We start from the raw sequence: 17,040 nt of genomic DNA, 5'->3' as shown, positions 1-17,040 counted from the left end.
CACTTGTTCTGCTCCCCACTGTCTCTGGTGAATCATCTTACCCTCCCACACCTCTGGCCTATACCCCAGCTCTTGTATGCAAAAATAAATAAAATAAATCTTTTAAAATATATTTTCTGAAACTAGCCTAAATATGTATTTCCTAAATACATGCTAATAGCCTCCTACTTCCACCTGCACATTCAAGTATATTCTCTTTGTACATGTTCACCAGGTGTAGCAATGGCCTTAACACAAGGAGAAATCAGAGAAAGATGCATTTTCCCTCCTCCAGCCAACCTGGAATGGTGCAATGTTGAAGAATTCAGACTCTGGAATTGTCTGATCATGTGCAAACCCAGGATCCCTTCCACAAGCCATGTGACCTTGAGGGTAGTTACATAATCTCTTTGTGTCCTCAGTTTCCTCCTGTGTATCATGAGGATAATCATAAAAAAGAGGTTCCAACTCATAGTAAATAAGTTAGTTCTTATTACAAAAGAAAATCAGGGCCTTCCTGATGGCGCAAGGGGTTAAGCACTGTACTATGAAGCAATCCACAGTCTCTGCAGCACGAGTTCGATCCCCGGACAGCCAGGGAGCTACCCACATGGCACAGCAGACCTCTCCTATCTCGCCCGCTGCTCCCCTCAGCAGTGTGTTTCAGTCAGTCTGCCTGTTCTGTTTCCCACTCTGTCTCTGGTGAGTCCTCTCACCCCCCCCCCCATCTCTGGCCCCAACTCTTGTTTGCATAAATAAATAAATCTTTAAAAAAAAAAGAGAAAATCAAAGTTCTTTTTCTATAATTAGCTTACAGTGTGATTGAACCAGCAGTGGATAACATAATCCTTTTCCCTTTGAAAAGGGTGACGTTTTTAGAAAGTGTTTTAAGGAAAAGTTGTATTTCCCTAGTTTTCATGGCAATAGTAAGAGCACTTGACTGCTCCTTAAAAGGTTAGAATTTGGAAGAAAGTGAAGTAGGATGCCAGCATTGTTTTTAGACTTAATTCTATCAGCTGTGAGACAGAGTGTACAGCCTCCTGCTCACCTTCTACCTGAGAATAAAGAATAGCAGCCAGGGCTTGGAGAAAGCAGCCAGCTTCGCCCCAGGTCCTCACAACCCACCATCATCTGCCACCTGCCCCCACTTGCCAGGTACCCTGTCAACCTGTCAGCTAACTGCCCTGCACACATAAGGAGAGAAAGCAGGAGGCCTTATTTTTGCTTCCCTCCCTCCTCAATTTTCCTCCTCCATTGAGTGTGTGCAGGGTGCTTTGAAGTTTCCTAATTTTCTGTTTGGTCATAAGATGCTTTGTTCTAGCCGACTTAGTTGCAGCAAACTCAGGATTCAAAGTAGAGGGGTTGGTCACTTTCCCAAAGTTCACTGAGCTGGTGTCTAGCCCAGGCTCTTGGGTCTTAGCCTAGTTCTGCTAATAGCAATCTTCCTAAAATATAAACCATTTAAAGTGCTCAGGGGCCCCATAAAATCCTAAGCCTCTCACATACTGACCCCCCATGACTTCTGCAATTCCCAAACTCATCCCAATCTCACTCACTTACCTGACATCACAGAGCCATTTTTCTAGCAGCTAATCCCTCTGTTTTCTACAAGATCCCACCTGAAGAGGGAACTAAGGAATAGGAAATCTCGGAGTCTTTGTGGTAACTCAGGGAGACTTGGGCTTGGATGTGCTAGGATTGCAAGGTCTGGGGACATCCAGATGGGGCTCACCAACAAGTGGTTGTATTCCCAGGACTGGTGCTCAGGCGTGGTTCAGGGATAGAGACTCATGAACACGGACATGAATGCGAATTATGAATACTAAAAGCAATCACCCAGGATTGCACCAGAGGAGCAATCACATCCTGCAAGAAGTCTTCCCTGTGTTCCCGGGGCTGGGTAGCTGAATCTTTCCTCTCCTTTGAGCTTCCTGGCACTGAGAATTGAATCCATACAGGATGATTACAGGACTGTTTAACTCTCAACTGAGATAGACAGGCAGACAGAGTAACTTTTTAAAAAATCATTTCCTCCTAATTCAAAATGTATGGGGATAATTATATATGAACATATTAGATGGTTCTTTATTTTAAGCAAAAGCATGACATCTCTGAGCTTTGTTGGATGCTCTGGTCTGTAAATAATATTAAATGCTTGCATATTGTGTTTAGTTCTATGTAATTTGTATTAATTGTTGAGTTGAATATCACTTTATGAAATCTGAATATATTTTCCCCAGGAATTAATGTTCTTAGTGTAAATCTGGTTTTGAGAAAACTGCCAGCTTTCTTTGAAAAAAAAAAAAAAAGATTTATTTATGCACACAAGAGCTGGTGCACAGGCCAGAGATGCAGGGGGTGAGAGGATTCACCAGAGGTAGAGTGGGGAACAGAACAGGCAGACTGACCGAAGTACGCTGCTGAGGGGAGCAGCGGGCAAGACAGGAGAGGTCTGCCACGCCATGTGGGTTGCTCCCCGGCCAAGGATCGAACTCATTCTGCAGAAGCCGCGGATTGCTTCATAGTAAGGTGCTCAACCCCCTGCACCACCAGGGAGGCCCAAAAACTGCCAGCTTTAACAGTCACACTAAAAGCCTTATAAAGTGTACGTCAATACTATATATATGCACACATCTTTCTCCTCCCGCTTAATTTCCTTGTCATCAATTTTAAAAGAAAAATTTCCCCTACACCCAAAATAGGGCTGCTTTTACCATGTTTCAGTAGTAAGAGGACTTATACATAAAATCCTACTAGTGGGATTGTATATGGCTCCCGCTGCTTGCAGAGGAAAATGCTAGCTTTGTGTCTTTTGGCCTTTTGCAGACAAAGGCGCTGTCCCTTCCACAGCAGTTGGCAGAAAAAGCAGTATTTCCTAGATTTAATTTCCTTTTGTTTATCTGGTTTCAGTTTTGTTTTATAGTTGAAACATAACCAAGACAAAGAGAAGGGAGGCATTTCTTTGGGCTGTTTGCTATTACCTTGTTTTTCCTTTTTCTGAAGGAGTTTATTCTATTTTCAGTCTCGAGTGCCTCTGACTGACAAGTCTAACTCAGGTATTAAACTGCCTGCATTTCTTCATTCAGATTAATCTCCCTGGTTTAATCTAGATGCTCCTTAAAGTCTACCAGAACCCTTTACTCTGATCAAAAGGAAGCATCTGGCTCTGCCAGCTGGAACCAAACCTAACCAGGGAAAGAGACATGATGCTCAGGTCACTTGGGCTGCTTGCTGCCACCTCCTTATACAATCCTCCTCATATAATCCCCTCCCCCTCACCTGAAAATCTTAACAGCCATCAAGTATACATGCAAGGCGGTGATGTTTTGAACTTGTTGTGTTGCACACATAGGATTATCTTTTGAAAATATCAACACATAGCATGAATTCAAAGCAATCCTTTTGACTTAGTTTGGGAACATATAGTGAATGTTCTAGGAACAACTCCACCAAAGGCAAGAGACAAAAGTTATCTGCATAGCTTTAAGTCAAAACTGGCTCACTTCCTGTTCTGTGGAGCAGCCACGCAGGAATCTGCTGCCTGCTGGTCAGTCTTTCAACCACCACTAATGATAGATGAGCCAGATAAAGAAGATTTCAACAATGGGCGCATAGTCTTTGTATTGCCAGTGTGCGTTCTTTAGGAATAAGGGAAATGATTAAACTCCAACATTTGCCCTGCCAATTCCATAGAAAACCAAATGGGGGGGGGAGGGGAGTCCTGTCAAGAGTCATTGCAGTTTTGGGGCCTCCCTAGTGGAACAAGGGGTTGAGCACAGCACTATGAAGCTATCCACAGCCACTGCAGCATGAGTTGGATCCCGGGCCATGGAGTGACCCACAGGGCCAGCAGATCTCTCCTGACTCGCCCGCTGCTCCCCTCAGTATGTAAGATGTTAAAGGACTAAGCATAGTAAGACAGCAGCTATTTTAAGGAAAACGATCATTTTGAAGAGCACAGTTGTCCATTGCAGGGTAAAATCACAAGAACTGTTAGGGGGAAAAGGATGTCCCAAAGCAAATTCCATATAGGCTTTGGACTCCACCCCCACCCCAGGTCAAAGCCAAAGACACTGGGAACTCCAAATCCCATCACCACCAAAGGGAAGGTGGCTGGGACCTGAGGGTGGGGTTAAGCAGCCAGGTGGATACAAAAGGCAGACACGTGGGCTTTGGGGGGCTGGCTCTCCATTTTGGGCTCGCGGCCAGCTTGCAGCGTCTGGTCAGCTCTGAGAGTGACTTTGGGTTTCCAGGTCGTCGGATCGGGTAGGACGCATTAAAGACTTTATTTCCCTATTTTCTCCCTGAGTTGTACCTTTTCCTTATTTTCTTTTTCTCTTGTAAATAAACCTTTTATTAACCCTTTTGTGTGTGTCTGTAGTAGAGTATTCATAAGTCTCTTTAAAGCGCGCGGGTGAGGACCCACAGCCAGGAACCCGTTTAATATCGGGGCTGCTCTATAACAGAACCACAAGGCAAGGGTAAACAAAACTTAAAGGTTGCCAAAGAAAGGTACACAATCAGATTGAACTTGGTCCCTGTTGTGAAAGGTCCCCTTTTTCTACTGTTAACAAAGTATAAAAAAACAGCTTGTCACCCTTAAAGGGGTCCTTCTCTCAATCTGATGAGACTGCTGTGTCAGTACACCAGGCAGAGTCGGACCCTAGCTTAAGCTAGCAATAAAGCCTTTTTGCTTTTGCATCTCTGGCTCCGTGTAGTTTTTGGGAACCCCGAACGGAGTTGAGGCGCCAACTCCTAACAAGTAGATCTTGTTCTTTTCCCTACTCTGTTTCTGGTGAATCCTCTCACCCCCTGCACCTCTGGCCTATACCACAGTTCTTGTATGTATAAATAGATAAAAATAAAACTTGAAAGAAAGAAAACCTCCAGTCTCTCAGTGTACGGGGTGTGTATATGGGTGCATGTGTATACACATCCTCTCTCTGATTTACCTAAACCCACCTTAAAAATGTCCAGACCCCACAGCCCAGGTCCCCAGGCCAGGGAGATCTGGAGCTGTCAGGGGTCCTCCCTTGTTGTGGCCGAGGTGACCACCACTAGCTAGTAGAGAATGAGTTTAATCTTTCCTTCCCCTCAGCCACAGCATCAAGAAAGAAAAGGTAATCTTGCCTTCTCCATAAGCAGGAGGAAGGCTGGGTGTTAGGTTTCCTTCCTGTCAGGTGGGGGACAAAGTTTCAAGTGGCCCAGGTCACATTTTCCCACAGAACCACTGCACAGGCTGCTGGCTGGTCCCTGGTCTTACCCAGAAGAACTGGGAAGGATTGAGTCCTTGCTTCCTGCTTCAGAACCCTTACCTATCCTGCTTCAGATCTTAGGAATGGGCTTTCCCCAAACAAACCCATTCCATGAGTTCCTGAAGTGTGAACCATTTCTATCTGTACACCCTGTAGACCCCGTCCCTTGTCAGCCCAAATGGTCATATCAGGAAGTCATGGATTTCACTTCGGTTGTCCCACAAAGAGAACCAATTACCCCTCACCACCCCCATCATCCCTGCGCTCTCTCTGGTTCACTGCCAGTACCAGTGACTCCAACTTCTTATCTGCCTTAAGGAAGGGAGTAGAGGAGCAGAGATACACTATGGGTAGGGTATCCTATGATGGTGCCACCTATGATGGTGGCAAGGACCCAGGAGGGCCTATGGTCTGTGTTAGGTCACAGGTGTCTCTAAGGCAGCACAGGCCACTCTCTTCAGTCCATGCCCTTTCCCCTCTATTTTTGGGGGTTTTCTCCAAGGTAATATCATCACTTTTTTTCTCACTTCACATCCTGCTCAGCATAGTTTATCTATTGATAGTTTCCCCTTAGAGGATGACTTTGGGCACAATTGTGCAAGACAGTGCTGTAAGCTCTAGGAAGTCTGCCCCTTTGTCATTATTGTGATAACAAATCCCCTTTGAAGGTTTCCAAATGCCCTCTGGGCAGGGAGGGAGAGATGCAAATAACTTTGGAATCTACATCTGCCTAGCCCAGCAGATGTTATATGCCAGCACACCCCTAGAATAAAGGTGGCATCGCAAAGACAACTTAAATTCTGTCCCAGGGACTTCTTAAATTCACATCTTCAAATCTGATTTTTTATCTTCTTTCATCTAGTAAATTGATTTTACCACCTCCTACTTTCAAGCAGACCTAGAACTCCTTCTGAATCTGCCCTGAATCCTTTTACATTGGTGGACCAACCCCACAACCACAGGGTACATTCTCCAGCGCATTACATTTTCTCAAGCCTTTAGGCTAAATTTACCTCAACCCAAAGTCCCTAAGCCAGGAAGAGAGCAGATTCTAAGGCAAAGCTGATATGGTCAGTTTTAAGGTGAGCTGACACCCCCTCCAGTCTTCAAGACTTTGTTCTACAGAGCCATGATAAACAGAGGGGAGAAAATGATATTAAGAATTAAAGCAAAGCAGAATCTGGGGTTGCAATTCTAGTTCTACTATTTATAATGTACATGACCTTAAGGCAGGCCCTGAGCACATGGAGAGGCAAGTTCCTGTGGACCACTCCGACTTCACCATCTGTGCAATCAGCACATCAGTCAGTATTTTGTACATGGCACTTATCTTGTACGTCACATATCTTTGCATGTACTCTTCCATCTACCAGAATGACTCCAACTTATCCTTTAAGAACCAGTTCAAGGAACAATCATCTCCCCTAGAGTCTCTTCCCTGGGCTATTGTCCCTCCCTGTGAGGGTTTTGCTTTCTGCTTCCTCCATCAATGCTCTCACATCTATCTGTTTCCCCAGACAGGTATGGGGTAGTGACAGGGGCTAGAGAGGCAGGAAAGAGTGCCATACCTAGTATAGGAATCTGCACAGACACACATAGCCTAGGCTGCATGTACACACTATATGACCAATGATCTGTTTTCTTTTTTTTCTTTTTTTTTTAGATTTATTTATTGATTGATTTATACATACATACATACAAGCACTGGGTACAGTCAGAAGCGCAGGAGGGTGAGAGAATTCACCAGAGACAGAGCGGGGTGCAGAGCAGGCAGAAGGACGGAAGTACACTGCTGAGGGGAGCAGCGGACGGCAGGAGAGGTCTGCGCGCCATGTGGGACCCTCCTCCGGTGGCCGGGGAGCAGCCGGGGCTCGAACTGGCCTAGCAGAGGCTGCGGGCAGCTTCGCAACCCAGTGCTCAACCGCTGCGCCACCGGGGAGGCCCTGATCTGTTTTCTTTAAACTAAAACTCTTGCTCTAAACCAAGATTCCTTGCCTGATGATGCTCAAATGAGTGCTGGACATGGAGGCCATCAGCTGTACCAGGGTCAAGATAACCAGGAGGGTAATAATAAGTTCTGGGGGCTGAATGTGACGAATACCAGGAACATCAACTGTGATGGATCGACTCCAAGGTGAGTGGATATGTGATGTACAAGATGAGTGCCATGTACAAGATACTGACCCAATGTGACAGGCTGTTTGCCTATGACTAATTGTCTTTGTTTAACTTAATATAAAAAGTCCAGCTCTAGATGAGAAGGCAGAAAGGTGTTTTGCCCCCCTTCTCTCAGATTGCTGCCTGGTGATCTGAAAAATAAAAGTGCTTATAGATTCAATTCCTTTCTCGGCTTATTGGCCTTTTGGTACTGACAGGCAGCACCAGCACCCACACCTATGCCACTCTCAGTAGGGGCTATGTCCTTTTCCTCCTCTCTGGGCTCCCAGCCCCAGTCCAGTGCCGTGCATATGGCAGGCACCCTCTCATCCACTAAGTGTTTGTGGAATGAATTTGAGATCACTGAGCTGTATAGAGATGTGCCACTTTCCCTTTCTCATAATACTATATTGATTTATAGCAATAAAAACTAATAGTGTTGCTTTAATTGCTAGGGAGAGGCTCCAAGGTGAGTGGAGAGAGCACTGGAATGGAAGTCTGAACCTTTGGGTCCTTCTCTGGATTTTTTTAACTTATTCAGCCTGTCCCCTTAGGGGTGACACTGTCCTCACATGAGGAAATGGAGATTTGGCTCCAGGCAGAAATTCTTAGATTGGGATCCACAGACCCCTAGAGGGTCTATGGAGAGACTTCTCTGCAATTGTTGCCAAAATCAGTCTGTTTGCATTCTGTGGAGAAAGGCTACAGTTTCCCAAATAGTCAAGAATTACTAATTTGGATAATCTGAGTCTCTATATACTAAATCCTGGTACATGTTCTATGTGAGAAAGGAGGAGGCACTAGGGAATAGCAGAGATGGCTGGCACGCTTCCCACATACCTACTGACATTCCAGGCCCATCTGAGATGGACTTTGTCAAAGGAGCCCTGGCAGAACCAAGGGCTGACTATAGTTCCCTGAACTTTGGTGAACCAGGGAACAGACCAATATACATAATGTTTTTAAAGCGACAAGGAAAATGGCTGGAAAGTGAACCTTATGTTAACTAAGGGGGTAAAAAGATAGGCGCTTTAAAGCCATGAAGACCAGGCCTCCCCCGTGGCGCAGCGGTTGAGCGCTGGGTTGTGAAGCTGCCCGCAGCCTCTGCAGCGCCGGTTCGATCCCCGGCTGCTCCCCGGCCACCTGAGGAGGGTCCCACATGGGCGCAGACCTCTCCAGCCTCCCGCTGCTCCCCTCAGCAGTGTACTTCGGTCCTTCTGCCTGCTCTGCTCCCCGCTCTGGCTCTGGTGAATTCTCTCACCCTCCCGCGCCTCTGAGTGTACCCAGTGCCAGTATTAAAAAAAAAAAAAGAAAAGCCATGAACACTATCAAGATTCAGGAGTCTGACACCTGAAGGAGGAACACCAGGAGTCCTAAAGATCTGGAGGCCTGTTTTGGAGAGAAAAAGGAGCTGGCACTATCTGAGTAACTACTAAGTGCTGAGTACTCTCATGATAATAATAATGTTGCAAAGGAGGTTTTGTCAGCCCCAAGTAAGAGAGATTAAATACAAGTTCCCACATCTGTTAAGAGTCCCTCTGGTCCCCCTTTCTGCCTTACACTGTCTGCCCAGAGAAGTTCAAGGCAGGACTAAATCAGGCAGTCTTGCTGGCGTCTCTTTTGCAAAGTGCAACGACAAGAGGCTGGACTACAAATCTGTGACTGGCAAAGGAGGAAGGCTTTAATCATTTTGCAACTGGCCTGGGCTCCAACCACGTGCAGATCACGGGGCCAGGTCCAGGACGCACCTACAAGATCCCTGTCCTCAGCACCTTAGCAATAACAGCCAACTGCCTCCCTTCCCCACAACGCGCTAACCAGCTGGGATCGGGGCCGCCAAAGCACGCCAGGTGCAAGGCCCAGGCCCGCCCGGCTGAAACTGGGGCTCTGGGGCAGCGGCTGACCCCAGAGGCAGGAGAGTGGGGCAAAGTCAGGTTGGGATCCCATTCCCTTTCCGTTTTACCAGGCGCAGGTCCCCAGGTCCGTGCACCACCAGGGAGAGATTCTCGGACTTGGTCGCCGCCATGTCGCTCCCTCCAACTCGAGTGGAGGCTGCACTCGGCAGCACGCTGGAGGGTTCTGGTGACAGCCCCGCTGAGGGTCGGATGTAAAAGGCAGGAGGCCGGGTTTGGGTCCGCGGCGCGCGCCCGGCAGGGGCGGGGCTTCTTGTTCCTTGACAACCGGGGCGTGGCTAGCGCGGAGGGGCGGGGCCTCGCTCCTCCCTCCCCAGCTTGGGCCCAGCAGGCGCTGGCGAGCGGCTGGAGGCCTCAGAAATGCCCCTACGCGGCCTGCTTCAATCGCGCACTATTTGTTTGCCTCAAGTTCAAGCAGACATAGCTGTCCCGAAGTAGCCTACAGAGGCAATAGCTTACAGAGGCAATAGGAGCGTTCTCCAACTCTAGGTGCGAAAGCACAGACATGAGCAGTAGCAGGTAGAGTCTCAAGACTGAGATTCTGATAGGGTAAGTCTAGGTCTGAGGTGCGGACTGACGGTCTGTAAAATTAGCTCTGGGAATGCTGAGGCTAAAGGTCCTCTGTGGTCTAGACTTTGAGAAACAGGCGCCACAGTAATGCAGCTTCCATGCTGGTCCCATGTCCCCAGTAGCCAAGCAAAGTGGCAGAAATGAATTGGACTGAATGGATTGGTACATCGTCTCATGACTTAATGTATCAGTGTAAAGATGCTGTGAAAGGAATCCGTGAACCCCTTTCTTTTAACCGACTCTGCTTCTTATATTAGAAGCAAGATTTCTGCCCCGAATCTTTTAAGGCGTTCTCCTCTCTGAGAAACAGTCAAGTGTTCCAAGGGGAGAGAGGTGCCCACTAGACAGTCTTAAGTCTGTAAAAGCCCCGCCCAGCGGCCCTCTGAGAACACAACTCAGGATTTCATTCTCTACAGCCCCTTATCCCCAGATATGCTACTCGACCTCCTTACGTCCTCCAGGAGACTTTGCCTAGAACCCCCAGACCTTGAAGATGTGTTCTAGGGTGTTTACTTCATCAGTACACATGGGACACAGCTTGTTCTTTCACAGGTAATAATCCCTTGTCCAAATGTGCTGGAAGCCCGCTGAAGGTAAGGTCTTGTTTCTTTCTTTTTTTTTTTTAAAGATTTATTTATTTATGCATACAAGAACTGGGGTACAGACCATAGGTGTGGGGGGTGAGAGGATTCACCAGAGACAGAGTGGGGAGCAGAACAGGCAGACGACAGAAATACACTGCTGAGGGGAGCAGCAGGTGAGTCACAAGAGGTCTGCCGTGCCACGTGGGCTGCTCCCTGGCCAGGGATCGAACTCATGCTGCAGTGGCTGAGGATAGCTTCATAGGTTGCATCTTGTGCCACCAGGGAGGCCCAAGGTCTGGTTTCTTAAACAGAACCTGGCAAGGTGTTCTGTACAGTGTAGGAGCTCAAGTAAATATTTGGTGATGAATGTGGATCAAACTCTAGAACTGCAATAATGGCAAAGGGGTGTGTGTGTGTGTGTGTGTGTGTGTGTGTGTGTGTGTGTGTGTAGAAGACAGCAGGGGGCTGTTACAGGCTTTGACAAGGCCTTTGGATGGAATTTTTCCAGGGGATTTATGGAGTCAATAAGGTTCTTTTGTTTTGAAACATGTTCTCCAAGATTTGGCTGTGCTTGGCTGGTTCCTCGAGCACCTGCTGCACTCAACTCCTGAGCAGGACTTGCTTGAAAAGATGACTAACTAGGGATTACATGCCTCATCCATTTGAATTTAAAACTCAACTTCCCCTTACTTGCCTTGTGGGGTTCTTTGCAGTCTCCCAAGCATGTCTTTCCAATGGGTGAAGCTGAAAGCCCCAGAAATGGCTTAAGTGCTGAGGGCTACTTGAAATAGACACGTCTTGACTTTTAACTTAAGAAAAACAGAACATCAGGACCAAAGCATAAGTCGTTAAAATGACACAATGGTCATATTTGGAGTGGTATTTGTTTTTTTTTTTTCCTGAATAATAACATTTGAAACTGTCTTGAAAGTTGTTGAATGGGAACAAAGAGATTTAGAGGGGTAGGAGACAATTTTAAAAATATATTCTATAACCAGGACTCTTTATAGAAAAGTTAAAAGGCTGATAAGTATTCTTAAGAAACTGACATTTTTAAAATAAAAAAGTAAGTCATTTTTATAGTGTTTAAACAACTTGTTATGACATTTCTGCATAATTTCCAAACAGAAACCAGCATTCACAGTGGCAAGGAACAGACTTTTCTAGGCATTTACTGAATAAGGGATAAAATGCTGGCTTTGCCTTTGCTGATGACCTGATTGGCACAGACTCTCTGGACCTCTGCCCAACTTTTCCAAACAGCATTAACGCTTTGAGGTGCTCTCACCACTGAATACAACTTCAACAAATTCTCAGTAAATTTCTGCTGTGGAAACTTACTTGGGAGTTTAAAAATTAAATCATAGGATGCATATACTCTGGGGTCATATATTTAAAAGAAGGGAGACTTTAGCCCAGGGGACATCCTCTCACCACATGTCTGAGTTACATAGTGTACTAATAAGAAAAATCAGTGTGCCGTGGAGCCTTTGTTGTAAAATCAAAGGTCAGAATAGTTGTAAAATCCTGATGTCCAGATTTCTCCATTTGGCCATTAACTATTCAATTGCTCAATTCTTGTTATTTACACAACAGAAAGAAACAACTAAAACAAAAAAAAATATTGCTTCTTACAGATCTTAGAAATAAGGTTACCAGTGAATTAAACTAGTATAGTCTGTGTATAATGGATAAGATTAATCGACCTCCCTAAGGAACTAGTCAGTATACTGTCATTAACAAATATAAAAAAAGGTTTAGAAAGGTTAGGGAAAGGGACTCAGAGAGCAGGAATTCTAGTCTATAACTATCTAGGGCTGTCAGGTGGCACAGAAGAATGGAAATAAGGGGCCAACTAAAGGTATTATAATGCTACATGCCAATAGGATAGGATGGTTACTCCCCCCCACACCCTGTACATCATGTGTTTTTGTACAATATTTTATTTCTCCCCTAAGGTGTAGTCCCCATAATTCTCCCACCACCACAGCACCCATGAACCACCACCATTGTCCCTTGTGCTCTTCCCTCTCCTGTTTTAACCCCTCTAATACTCTCCCTCCCCCGTTCTATGCCTCAGATCTATGGTTAGCCTGCAAGTTTTATCTTTTTCCTGATCCTTTGTTATGTTTCCCTGTATTCCCCCTATAAGTGAGACCACAGGATGATTACTTTGACTTGGATAGATGGTGGACATGGAGATGGAGTGAAGTGAATAGATTCAAGATTTATTCTGACAAGGGAACTTGGCAAGGGATTGACTCACGGGAGTTGAGCATGTAGTATAAAGGTGGATGCCCAGAGTTCTAACATGATTAACTGGGTAGATAAAGGTATCTGATATGGATACCACTGAAGAAGGAGGGACAGATTTGAGGGAAGGATCAGGCATGTAATTTTGGATAGGCGAAGTTTTAGGTACCCGTGAGAAATTCAAGTGGTGTGACAAAGTGATATAGGACATATTTGCTAAATCATTGTATACAGTCTATATTTAAAACAAATAAAAGAGAATGAGGTAATCTAGAGAGAGAATATAGAATGAAAAAAGAAGACTGCTCAGGTCTAAGATTTCAGCATCCAACATTGAGGAAATTAAGTGAGGTCATTATAGGAAAAGGAAATGTTTTAAGAAGTAAGCAGACAACTGTTGAATACTGATGGAAATCAATCTAATGGATTTGGCAACGAGTTGGTTATTGGTGGTCATGGAAAGGATTTTTGGGTAAAGATAGGAGCAGGGTCATGCGGGTTAGAATAATCCATCCATTCATTCAGCAAATAAGTAGCAAGTATTAGCTGGGACAAGGAAAGCTCAAGATGAACCTAGCAGATCTTGTTGTGCCAGAAAGTCAAATATTCTAAGAATAATAGGACATAGCAAAGGACACAGAACCCAGCTTGAAAAGGCTGCTACTTCCAAATCAGAGACAATTTCAGCATAAAAATAAATAATACTAACCAGGCATAGCCCATTGAATAAATAGAAAACCACAAGTCCATACTGATTAAAGTTAATTAATAATTGAAAGTTTGACAAAGAATGAGATTGCATAATCTGCAGCAACTTCCCACCAAATATTTATTAATTACACAGAAAAAAAGAATAACTTTTTAACGGAGAAACCTGGCATATACCACCACCTGTTAGATCAATGAGAAGAAACGAGTATTACTACTGAAATATTCATGCCCTCAAAATGTGTAAACTGAATCTACTCATGAGAAAGTCCCAAACTGAGGGATATCCTAACAATAATTGGTCTGAAATCTTTAAACATGTCAATGTAATGGAAGTAAAAGAAAGCCTGAGGAACTGTTGCAGAATGAAGGAAACTAGAGAGACCTGACAATTAGATGCAACACGTCTGAATTGGACCCATTTGCTATAAAGGACATTATTGGAGCAATTGGTAAAACCTGAATGGAGTCTGAAAATTAGTGGAAAGTAATAGTATAATACATCGATGTTAAGTTCCTGATTGTGATGGGACCTCATATTGACAGTTTATTTTCAGTGGATTAGGAAATAAAGTTCTTTGTATTATACTTGTAATTTTTCTATAAATGAAAAATATTGTTATCTATGAAGGAAAATTCCATAATGCATTTGTCTTCTTAATAAAATAGCCTAAATAAAGCTGAGATGAAAAAGTTCAGGGGGGCAGTGGGTGAATTTAGAAAGAAATGAAATGTGAGCTGGAAGACTGCAGGAAGAAAAGTGGAATAAAATAAAATTATCCAGGAAAATGAAACCAAAATTGGAAGTTCACAAAGGAGTAAAGACACTTCAGAAAACCACAGTGAGGGACAGAGAGGACAGGATTTAGAAAAGTAAGCAAAAGGAAATGGAAACTAACAAGTCTGAAAGGCTTAGAGAGAAAATGATAAATATGGAAGCTAGGCAGGAGATCCCATATTGCATAATGGATTACCTGATGAAGAAAATCAAAATAATAGAATAGAAAATAATTTCTATATATAATATAAGAAAAATTTCTGGAAGAAATGGCTACAACTCTGTGCCAGACCAGACCGAGTTGGGCTCATGGACTTCCCAGAGCCCAAGACCCACGTACACAGAGGAGCCGAACTATGTCCTACCATAGCTTCTTAGTGGAGCCCACCAGTTGCCTTGACTAGAAGAAGGACCATACTCATATCATATCTGCTCCAACGACCACAAGGTCATTGATCAATGAGAAGGTTGTTAGATCAACGAGAAGAAACAAACATTGCTACTGAAATATTCATGCCCTCAAAATGTATAAACTGAATCTAATCATGAGAAAGCCTCAAACTGAGGGGCATCCTACAATAATTGGTTTGTAATCTTTAATTGGTCTACAATCTTTAATTGGTCTGTAATCTTTCTATGCGAAGAAACAGGCCAAGTGGGCCAAGGTCTCTAATTCAAGGAGCACAGTGGGCAGGTGACAGGCATCGACTCGATATCTGAAAGTAACCAAATCATGACATGTTGCACAGACTGCAATGCCTAGGTGTGGACACCACATGTGAACCCATGCTATCATCCTGCAGATCATTGGGGCTGCCCATTGTGTATTGAGCCCCCCAGGAGAAGTTTGCTGTGCACAGTGGCTCCTGCTTCATCTCCATCTGCTTTTTAGAGTGGAAGAATGATTGGTGGGTGTGCAAGCATACCAGGAAGCCCATTCACGGCACAACAATGTGCTCCTGGCCTAAGACTCCTGAACCTTCATATGCTGGATCTTCTCAACCAATATCAAGGAGGTGGAGGAGTATTAACACTCACCTGGTGGGGTTCCAGGAAGCCCTTTGCTGATCTATGTCTGAGTCCAGCAGCAGCCATGGCTGGGTACACAGTATCTGTTGTTTAGCCAGCATTAGCCACATGGCCTGGGTTCAGCCATGACCGCACTTTGTGCCTGGCTGATTATGACAAGAAGATGGATGTGGAAACTTTGGCCTCTGAAACATCGCTGCTGCTGGCCCTCACACCTTCATCACACAAAAAAAATTCTGGTGGCAGTGGGCTGTAACTGCTTCTTGGTATTGTTTACCAAGTACAGAGCCTTTTGGGACACTAAATTTGACAAAGAGCCTACTTGGGGAAAGGAAACCCAAAGATCAGAGCACAGTGGAGGAAATCACAGCAGTGTGGTTGAGGAACAAACCCCATTTGAGGTGTGAGGGCACCACGGCTGGCAGGCACCCTTGCTAAAAAGGCAATGCCATGAAAAAGAGCATGACAGAACCAAGTTGTGAATTCCAGGCGGGGGTGGGGGTTGGGGGTAGGGGTGAGGTAGATCTGTGTCACACACTCTGGTGGCAAAGGCAAGAACCAAAGTAAGAAGAGCCCTCTGATTGAGGAAGGGGGAATTTCCTAAAGAATGCTACATAACCAGATGTAAGCAAAGCTCCAGAGTGACAGAGAAAGGACAAAAAAAGAACAGCTGAGCCGGAAAGAACTTTACATGAGAAAGTGTGGGCCTGCTAATCCTAAGTGGCCTATTCGGCCACCATTTTTGTTGCCTGCAGTTCTGCATTCATATACAAGGTCAGAACTGCCAGGTCAGTCAGTCATAAGAGCCAAACCTTACAAGGTGCATTTCAAATCAACCAAGAGCTTAAAGCTTGATCACTCTGGGAAGACTATGCCTCACGAGGTAGGGCCAGGAATGCCAGGGGAGCTGAGGACTGATGTATGACAAGGGACCCCAGAAACTGAATCAATGGAAAGCCTTGTTGATAAGATTGAAACCATGGCTGGCAATCTAGAGCTTGATCTCAATTATAATACCAAGTCATCAAGCAGATGAGAAGTGCCTGGAAGGCAGACTTATAACCCCTGATACTATAGATGACAGAGCACATTTTCTAGATTCATCCCTCCCTTTTCTCTTTGTCCTCCTTCCTCTCACAACTGATGCTGTATAATTATTCTATCAATAAAAGAGTTCACAGACGCAATAAGAAAGGACACATGGGCAACATTCTGGCAAGCCAGTACTGCATGCCCTAGCAATCACAGAAGTAGGCAGAACAAGAGAGCAGACTTGAGCCTGAGAAATTAGCCCTGGGTAAAGTGATGGAAGAAGAAAGGGAACAGTGATTGGCAAGGTTGGAGTATAAATGACTGGTTGTGATAGCCTTTTCAAACTCACTAAAGTCATGCCTGGCCATGTGTAGGTAGGAATGTAAACTTGCAAATGCTGCACCCACAATAGTAGGAAAAATTCTAAGACTGGTATTGGGGCAAGAATACAAAAGAAAAGCAGAGAAGACCTGATTTAAGGACAAAATTGATTTACTTTTGTAACAGGGTGGTCCCCAGGAAAGGGGGAGGTTCCAGGTTTCCTGGCCCACCCAAGGGAGGGTGGAGCTGAGCAGGGAGAAGAAGCTGGAGAAGGGATAGAGGAAGGAAGGAAGCAGGATGGAGAGCCACAAAGAGACCTGGAGGAGGCATGTGGAGCAGAGAGACAGGTGAAGAAACTGAGCTTGCCTTTTGGTCCTGGACTGGTTGAAACAGATGTGGGTGAAAGACCCATGGGGAGACTAACAGTGGTGGGTTTTGTCTTGATTGATTTTGTTCTTTTC

At 44.9% G+C, this 17,040-nt stretch overlaps 1 protein-coding gene across 1 annotated transcript in view; it reads right to left on the bottom strand.

The window, feature by feature from the left end:
- SORD (sorbitol dehydrogenase) overlaps positions 1-9,417 on the bottom strand; it is a gene marked incomplete at both ends in the record, with an annotated part of 35,181 nt that extends 25,764 nt beyond the window's left edge. The window contains one exon of the mRNA XM_084240607.1: positions 9,355-9,417. Coding sequence (XP_084096733.1) covers positions 9,355-9,417 — 63 coding nt within the window. The remainder of the gene's footprint in view (positions 1-9,354) is intronic.
- Positions 9,418-17,040: the final 7,623 nt, after the last annotated feature.

Source organism: Talpa europaea, assembly GCF_964194135.1.
Source record: "Talpa europaea genome assembly, chromosome: 8".
In the NCBI taxonomy this organism is placed as follows: domain Eukaryota; kingdom Metazoa; phylum Chordata; class Mammalia; order Eulipotyphla; family Talpidae; genus Talpa; species Talpa europaea.
Note: the sequence above shows the minus strand (reverse complement) of the source record. Positions and strands in the feature narration are given on the sequence as shown.